General features: G+C 49.5%; 1 protein-coding gene across 4 annotated transcripts in view; it reads left to right on the top strand.

Moving 5' to 3' along the window:
• The window catches only part of N4BP1 (NEDD4 binding protein 1), a 37,022-nt gene extending 30,394 nt beyond the window's left edge, over positions 1 to 6,628 (top strand). For all 4 annotated transcript variants that reach the window (XM_023726972.1, XM_023726974.1, XM_023726975.1 and 1 more), the window contains exons 5-7: positions 1,831 to 1,938; positions 3,979 to 4,086; positions 5,903 to 6,628. In XM_023726972.1, the coding sequence (XP_023582740.1) occupies positions 1,831 to 1,938; positions 3,979 to 4,086; positions 5,903 to 6,251 (565 nt within the window). In that variant the 3' untranslated portion in view covers positions 6,252 to 6,628. The remainder of the gene's footprint in view (positions 1 to 1,830; positions 1,939 to 3,978; positions 4,087 to 5,902) is intronic.
• The last annotated feature ends 2,559 nt before the right edge of the window (positions 6,629 to 9,187 follow it).

The following is a 9,187-nucleotide window of genomic DNA, read 5'->3' as shown; positions in this document are numbered from 1 at the left end:
GAAAGATCAGGCCTGGCGCGGAGCATCGGGACTCAGTCTTTACCCCTCCTCCAGTTGTGGCAAGTCTGCTGGCATCCGAGAAGATAAATGGATCCGAGAAGATAAATGGTGGCAGATTTTCCTCTGTGCTCCTGCATGTCCCCTGTTGACTTTCTCGCCTTTGGCGCTTCAGCCCCGCCTGGCTTCCTCCGTGAAGATGCATCAGTCATTGCTTGTGAGCCCAGCTAGTGAATGATGGTCGGATGGGTCAGAGACGGGAAGAGGAGCCTGGTGGGGAGGGGACTTGGGGTGGCAGCAGACACTTAAGCAGCAAAAGGTCCAGAGGGCCTTCTCCCTCATAGCCCCTGCTCTTCACCAGGCTGGTCCGAGACCGGGTCAGATGGGGAGAGCCAGCCGGGGAGGCGACAGGACAGCACCCCGGGAGGAGACTGAGGGAGAACAGTCCGTGGGCAGGGCCACGGGATGAGAAAGTCCTGGGAGGCTGGGATGGGAGGGCACGTCTGCTCCAGGCCTCTTAGGCCGGCCAGGGCCCCAGGAGTGCCCAGGTAGCAGAGCAGGTACGCTCTGGGCTCACGAAGAACCTTCAGGTCCTCGGCCACCACAGCTGTGTTCTCACACCAGCAGAACTGGATTCATGTGCAGTTAGAAGTTATTTGTAAAATGTTTGGTAGTGAATCCAAGGAGCTAAATCGTATTTCTGTGCCAGGTTTTCTAATGAGGTGTACTTTTTAAAACCCCTGTAAGTATTCACTACCAATAATGAAATCAGTTGTTTACACTTTAATTTCGGTGATTCTCTTAATTTATTGTTTCATTGTCTTTGTCTACATTGCCTTAGACAAATGGGTCACCCTAAGGGATAAAACCCGTTAGCCTCCCAAGTGTCTCATTCATTAAGAGGGTTGGAACACAAGTAATTTCCAGCAACGGAACAGAATTTCTCTTTAACGCTTAGTTCTTACCCTTTTTCATCGCTGTGTATCCTTTGATAACTTGCATTTAAATGAATCTGTAACTTAGGCTAAACAGAATGGCAGTTCTAGACATCTTCTAAAGTCAGAGCAGAAAATGGGAACCTATGAATTAAAAAAAAAAAAAACTGCAAGGCTGACTGTACCAAGCAGTGAATCTTAGCAGAAAAGTACTGTAGCCTACTGACTGAGAACTGGGTAGGATAGTACTGCAGCCTAGCGACTGAGAACTGGGTGGGATTGGTACCGTAGCCTAGAGACTGACATCTGGGTAGGATTGCTACCGTAGCCTAACGACTGAGAACTGGGTGGGATTAGTACTGTAGCCTAGCTACTGAGAACTGGGTAGGGTGAGTACTGTAGCCTAGCAGCTGAGAACTGGGTGGGATTAGTACTGTAGCCTAGCGACTGAAAACTGGGTGAGATTAGTACTATAGCCTAGCGACTGAGAACTGGGTGGGATTAGTACTGTAGCCTAGCGACTGAGAACTGGGTAGGGGTTCACAGGCTGTCAGCTGTTTCCCTCTTTGCTCTGGACCTCAGGCGTTATGCTATTACCACTATTTATGAATAATACGATGTTCCTAGAAAAATATAAATTACAGTTGAGATAAAAGGAGGAGTTAATTGATGGGGTGAGCAGCAGGTCTGCTTGAATGATCACTGATAATCTCAGAGGTGTTCAGCTTTTCTGATGGATCCTCCGTTGGCAGTTCCCTAACTTCTTTGCTTCCCAGCCTCGGTGAAATTTCTTTGGTGATTTTCCTACAAAGAGGAAATCCTTTTGTTTTCTTTTAAACCAGCGTCTCTAAGCCAAGGACGCCTGTCCGCCCATCTAACCTCTTTTATATTATCATAGGTTTCTTCTACACTTAGCAGACAAAACTGGTGGCATAATTGTAACAAATGATAACTTCAGAGAATTTGTGACTGAGTCAGTCTCTTGGAGAGAAATTATCACAAAAAGGTAATATTTTCTTCTTATTTTTTTGTTTGCATTTTGCTTGTATTTTGTCCACCTCGATCCTGCAGAAAGCAGTACAGGGGACCCAGGTCTCGGAAGAATTTGCTCCCAGTCTGCAGGATGCTTGGCCCCTCTGGGTAAGGGGGAGAATACAGCACAAAGTGGCAAAGCCAGGGAGAGATTTGTGGACTGTTGGGTGTTGACCCTCTTCTGTTTTTTGAACGGGATGCTAGTCACACGGGTGTGTTCAGTTTGTATAAATTCATCAAGCTGTATACATAGGGTAGTCCCTGGATGGTGCAAACAGTTCATACTCTCTGCTGCTGACAGATAGGTTGCAGGTTCAAGTCCACTCAGAGGCATCTTGGAAGAAAGGCCTGGCAATCTACTTCCAAAAAATCAGCCATTGAAAACACTGCATTCACGCTGTAAGTTTTCTATTTGTGATGATACTGTGAGTGTGTCCGACTGCCGAAATCGAAGGTCAGTAAATACTGGCTTCCAGACCTTTGTTAACGAGCATCACCTGACCAGTGAGTGCAAACAAAAGGCAGTGGACTGTGGTGGTGCCACAAACCTTAAAACGTAAAACAAATCTACCTCAAACCAAGTATAAGTCAAACGAGTTATTTACCCAACTGGGGACTCACAGTTGCTCCTTGTCTGGTGTTTGTATTTTGCTAAATCATTAGAGTATTTTTCTCTGCTGTAAATACCCAGGTGAGATTTAATTACTGTATACATTTTGACCCATATGCTATTGAAAAGCTGATGTTGAGAGCTGAACTGAAAATTGGTGTCTGACCTTCTGGGCACATTTAACTGGTGGTTAATCTTCCAGGACCAGGCAGCTGGGTGGCACAGATGGTGAAGTGCTGGACTAAATGAAAGGTTGGCGGTTCGAGCCTACCCAGAGGCGCCTCGGAAGACAGGCCTGGCGATCTGCTTCCGAAGGGTCCCAGTCTTGAAAACTCCGTGGAGCAGTTCTACTCTGCACATGGGGTTGCCATGAGTCGAAACTGCCTCACGGCAATTAACAGCAGCAACAACCTTCCAGGACTTGCTTCTGTCGGGTTTTTCTTTGGGTTTGTTGTCAGTGTTTATCAAACATTCACCTGTATGCACAGAGGGTTTAAATGCAGTCACGACTTGTTCTCAAACCAACTCACTGCCTTCAGGGTTCACAAAAGTAAGTCAGAAGCTGAGGCCTGGGTAACAACACAGCCTCTTGGACTTTATTTTTTCCCCCAGACTTGATACGTAATGTCCTGCTGACCTCAGATTTTCTTTCTTCATATGTCATATTGTTTAAAAAAACAAAAAGACTGTCTGCAGACACACTGATTATCAGTTTCATCCAAACATTGAACCCTTTTCACCCTGTTGTGTCCTAAGCTGACAGTTGTTTTTCAAAATTATATTGAAAGGTATACGAGGAGAAGGAACTGTTTGCCAAGCCCAGATAAACATCTGAAAGGCACTCCACCTACTCTTTATTTATTGACTACTTTGTTATCCGATGTTTGGCATTTATGACAGCAGTAAAAAATCTACTATCCGACTATTTTGCGCATTAATGACGTACGTCTGGCAGTAACGAACACAGAGGTCGAGACGAGAGTCATCCTAGCTATGATGGTTAAGGTTTTGTGTCACCTTGGCTGGGCCATGATTCTCAGTGGTTTGGCAGTTATGTAATGATGTGATTTGGCAGTTATGTAATGATGTAATCATCTTCCATTTTGTGATCTGATGTAGTCATCCTCCATTTTCACATAACACCAATTTTCACATAACAACCTGGTCTTTGGAACCTAACTGTGTCGGTAAGCGAGGAGTGAGTGTTTCTTACTCTATTGTATTTGTATCCAAAAGAGAGAAATTAAAATGGCTTTACTCATTAGGCAATTAAGCAGTTTCAGAATGTACAGGCAGACATTTGCTTTGGAATTGGATGGGTACGTGAGATATTTTCTTCTCAGTTCATGTAGCAGTAAAGACTTAGTGATTTCTTCAGCATTGTGATCATTCTCTGTGTTGTAGGTTGCTTCAGTATACTTTTGTGGGGGACATATTTATGGTTCCTGATGATCCCCTGGGAAGAAGTGGACCTCGGTTAGAAGAATTTCTTCGGAAGGAAGTCTTCCTTAGGTATTTCCTTTTTCTGATTGTATTTTAAAGTGAACTTCAGTTAAGTTCCTTGTGCTGTAGTACACATGCCGTTGTTGAAGACTAAAAATGGCATTTTGTTTATTAAAAAAAGCCTTAAAATCCGTACTGATGTAAAGTATGTGGAAGCTAATCGAGCAAGCACCCCGAAAGACCAGATCTTCAATTGTGACCCCTGTACTTTCAATCCTACGAGAGGACGGGAAGTAGAGCATTTCCATGGGTCTAAAAAGACAAGACACTTTCCCAGCTGGGGGGCCACTTGCTGCTTAGCTTGTTATGTGTGTGAATATCTCTTATATCCATTTTCCAGAGTTGTTGGATTTGAATGTTATGCTTATGTTTATCAATACCTGGGGAACCGTCATTCACTTTCTACTGCTACTGAATTGAGGAGCCAGTATTCCATATTTATCTGGAATTTGATAGTTTAGGTTTTGTTCTATTTTAGTTTGGAGGGAGGGTTGTTGTTTTTGTTTGTATAGGCACATTGCTAGTTTTTGGTTCTATTTTCAGAATTCTCGGGTAATGGGCATGGTTATCTAAAGTTTCTTAGATACTAGGCTATCAGGCCACAGAACCTAGCGACAGGCCCTTTTAAAATGAAATCAGGCTGCGCTCTGTTTATTTCCCAGCAGACATTTGCATGGGACGTTGGGGTTTAAACTGAGAGGAGGATGCGTAGCTCACAGCTTTCAAGGCAGTGAAACCTCACAGCCGACGGCTTCTGTCTGTAACAGGCTCCTTTGGGGGTTTTGGGTGTGGATTCAGTGTGGGTGGTGGTGGGGATGGGTTCTTTCAGAGGGCTCTTCTGCAGAGGAGACCAGCACGGTTTGTGCTGCCTGGTCTGGGGACTCACTTCTCCTTTGACCTTTGGGTCATATTGCAGAGGTGAGGAATTAGTTCCCAAAGGTCATGCTTCTCCATCCACACCAAGAGAATGACCGCCACTTTTCAACAGCTGGATGTCAGTACATCTTATTTTTCTTCCAAACATCTTAACTTGGCAGTCCTGTGTGGAAGGCCACAGCCCAGGAGCTCGGCGTGATGGGACAGAGTTCTGGCTCCTTGCCCTCTAGCAGCATGGCGGCAGGATCGGTCCCGCTGCCTTTCTTTCATTCACCTAATGGCTCTTTCCAAAGGTGTCCACCAGTGACTCAGGAGCTGGTGACATCTCCCACGGAGGCTTAACTTCTGAAGTTGGAAAAGCGCTCAGTTGTAAGCCAGATTTTCAGTGAAGATTCTTTGGAACAGTGTACACGCCCTGGCGCGTGCTCGTGCGCGTACACGCCCTGACTCACGGTTCACACATTCACGTGCAGAAAGGTTGTGGGCACCGACCCAGACGTGGCGGGGGGCGCGTGTGAGTCTGCGGAGGCCGCCCCCTGCCCAAATCGAGTCCCTTGTTCTAATCTCCGTCAGCCAGAATCATCAGCACACAGACTCAGCATCTCCAGGAGGGTGAGGCCCCGTTAACCCTCTTCATGAAAGCTGCCCAGGTGACTGGTTTAGAGACCCCAACAACTTGGCTAAGTCAGTCCTTGCGGTGGCCGACCTGAGGGTGGTGCCAGCTCGTGAGGAGCGGTTGTTCCTTCTCATGACCCGTCTAGAGACGGTAAAGGCGCAGCCCCTGCAGCCCCGGCACAGGCGACGGAGCTCACCACCCCCACTGGGTGTGGTCTTGTAGCTGGCCACGGATGCCCAGGGGGCACCTGGAGCCGCAGGCTGAGCAGGTATTTCAGATGGCTTTCTCACTTGTCTTATAACCCAGCTCACCAGCACTCGCTTCCGTTCACAGAGATATGCAGCCCCTCCTCAGAGCCCTGCCAGATGTGGGCGTGTTTGACCCCAGCTTCCGAGTCCCTAGCATCCAGGCAGCCAGCACCAGCCACCAGCCTCCAGCCCGGATTCAGGGAGCCCTTCCGAGCCACTGGCGTCCTCAGCAACCCCCCTTCCCACTCCTTCCCAGCTGCCAGCAGAACCTGCCCGTGCCAGCCCAGAGGTCTTCTGCGGAAACCAACGAGCTGAGGGAGGCCCTTCTGAAGATCTTCCCTGACTCCGAGCAAAGACTGAAAATCGACCAGATTCTGGTGGCTCACCCTTACATGAAAGATCTGAATGCGCTCTCTGCCATGGTGTTGGATTGAAGACAGCGTTGCCATGGCTTCCAGAGGCCGGAGCTCAGGGCTGACGGATGGGACTCGAGCTGACGTCTGTACTGATGGAAAGGAGCATAATGTGAAGTACCTGTTGCCCAGTGTAAACGCTGTTGAATTGTATAGAAAAAAACCATGTTCTGTGTATAAAAAAAAATCCAGGTTTGAAAACCACCTTTTTTCTATATATAAATTATGCTGCTATTACAGATTTCACATTTTCTGTAAAAGGAAAGTCTACATTTTCTGCCTGTTCAGAATTGTTTAATAGCAGTTAACTCTCAAGTGTATTTACATTTTTATGTTTTTTAAACTATTTTCCTTAAAGCTGAAAATATTGACAAATGGATATGATTAGCCTTTCTAAATAAAAAAAAAAAAAAAAAGAGTTGCTTTCTTAAGGAAGGCAAGACCTCTTAAAGTATATTTTCTTGAGCTGAGTCTGTCCCGTCCACTAACATGAAGTGTGCTCGCCCCCCCGCCCCCACCCCTGTAGTTGGGGTTGGCAGGAGTTGGGGTGCTCCTCATTTGTGTGAGGGGACCAGAAGTGCCACTAGATGGCACTTTGTGCCTGCTCGTTGTTAATGCCCGGCGCAGAGTTAGGCTCACAGAGTATCAGCCCTCACGGGGGCCAGCCCTCTTCCCCTCCCACACCCCACGGGAGGTAGCAGAGCTCAGCCTGCTCAGCAGACATGCCCGGGGCCCCTCCAGTGCTTGGGGTACCCACCAGCTCAGGCCCCACCCCTGACTGGACTCCAGAAGCAGTGTCTTTGCCTCTGAAGGACAGGGTGGGTGCGAGGAAGTGCCGTGAAGAGCCCCATGATTGTGGTAATGGGGTGCCCACAACCGCGGGAGACATCGCGATGTGGAGTTTGTACCGCTTTGCCAAAAACTGGTTTTTTATTCTTGAGAATGCCCCAAGCCAATAAATAGCGCTGGTAGCTGCGCTGGGGGCCCCAGAGCCCCGTGTTCCTTTCCTGTTTGTCGCGTTCGTGTCCTGCTAAGCGGCCCTCCTGTGAGTTTCCTCGGCTGATGTCTTCAGTGTCGGCTGTTTTCAGTGCTGCCCAAATTCCGTGTCGGTGAAGTTCTTTTCCTGGGTAATTCTTGACATTTCTACTGTTACCTGGACCTTCAAAGGGCTTTGTGTTTTGTACTCATTCTGTCCCCAGGCTGCTCACAGTAACTTTGACGTCCGCCCGTGGATCACGTCTCCCAGCCCCAGAAGCAGCGGCTGTCAATGCTGGTTGCTCTTCACGTGAAGGGACGGCGTTGGCCGCCGGCAGAGCTGGGTGGCCGCCCAGGATGCTGCCTGCCAGGCGTGTTTCCTCTTGGTCTTGTTTGAGCCCCGCATCCCTCCGCAGTTTGCCCGTGGTGGTTAATCCAGAACCCTCCAGGTGGCCAGATGTGTGCTTCGGTCGTGTTTGCTCTGGGGTGCCGTGAAGGTGCATCTTAATGTGAACAAGTGGTCAGCTGTCACCTGGGGACAGGCTGTCCACATCCCCCAGCTGCCAGCTGTGGGCACGGAGGCAGAAGACTCCAGGCAGCCAGGGAGGTGAGTTCAGTCATGGCCCCCGTGTGTCAGCTTCAGAACTAGTTGTTAAAAGCACAGCGGAGGTATAAGGCTGTCTCGTGGTGACCGTGACCTTCCAGTTCAAGGTTTATCCAACAGCCTTGCCAGCCCGGTATTTCTCCTGTTCCAGAGACGGTACAGGAGGCTCGCCTGGGCTAAGGTGGGGTCTGCCTGGAAGCGAGCTGAGCTGCTAATGCCAGGTGGCACGGGCGAGGTTGCGGGGCTCAGGAGTTTCCGAGGCTGGAGAAGTGGGTTGACCCATGACCTTTGAATCATGTGGCCTTTTGGTTCTCAGTATGTCTCTGAGAGATCCACCTATCCCTTCCTCTCTCGGGTGTGGGAGGGAAGAGTACAGACAACATTAATTCTTCTTTGTAATCATCTGTGATCAAATTTAGTCAGATTTAATATGTCAAACCCCAGTTATCAAAGCTTTTAAAACAAGTTGTGACTGCTCTCAGCCTCTGCAGTGTTGATGCTAAATAGGCGTCCCCAATGTCGGTGGCCATGCTGCCTCGTTTTGGAAGTAAGGGAACCAGCGTGCACTGTGGCTCTGCATCCTGACGCCACTGTCGTCCAGTAGACGAGGCGTTGTGCTCAGAGAGGCCGGCCGTGTAGGTAGCTGGTGGAGCTGAGTTGTTCCAGGCCCCAAGCCTTCTCCTCTGAGAGAAGAGAGACTTGTTGGATGGCATGGTGGGTCAGCGTTGCTGGGGAGGCTCGGCTGTGCCGTCAGCTACTCGGGCCTGTTGCTGCTGCCATAGGAGGGAGAGCGGGGCGGGTCCTGCCACCTCGCACTAGTGGCTCGTGGAGGAGGACGCTGGGATGCACGCACTGAAGCCCCCACCCTCCCCGGCCAACCACAGAAAGTAGCTCCAGGTACCGGGCCTGCTGAAGATGGGCCGGGTGCCCTCACACCTCGGGCCCTAGCCAGCCCTCACCCTCCCACACATCCCTGAGCTGTGGCTTTCCTTCCTCAGTCCCTTCACATTCCGCCTCTCCCCCAGCACTTCCCTGTCCTCCCCTGCCCTTCCCTGCTGTGTCCCTGAGCCCCTGTCCCCTCAGCTCCTGACTGTGGTGTTGCCTCTGGCTGGCCCCATCGCTTTGTTATCTACCTCCTTTATTCTGCCACACATATTTCAGATCGTTTGGGTTTTTCAGAAACCTGATTTCCACCTAAGAATCAGCTCTGTTCGTGGCTAACACTTTCCCTCCCTTCCTGCTTGTCACACCCCAGTTTGCAGACTTGGCATCCCCACCCACCACATGGAGTTAGTCCAGAAAGGTCCTTGTGCCAGGCTCAGAGGCTTCCCCTCTTAGCGTCCCCTCGCGGCAGCCGCAGTCTTGCCTGCCGTTTGCC

The sequence above is a fragment of the Trichechus manatus genome, unplaced genomic scaffold, assembly GCF_000243295.1.
Source record: "Trichechus manatus latirostris isolate Lorelei unplaced genomic scaffold, TriManLat1.0 scaffold00014, whole genome shotgun sequence".
NCBI classification, from domain to species: Eukaryota; Metazoa; Chordata; class Mammalia; order Sirenia; family Trichechidae; genus Trichechus; species Trichechus manatus.
Note: the sequence above shows the minus strand (reverse complement) of the source record. Positions and strands in the feature narration are given on the sequence as shown.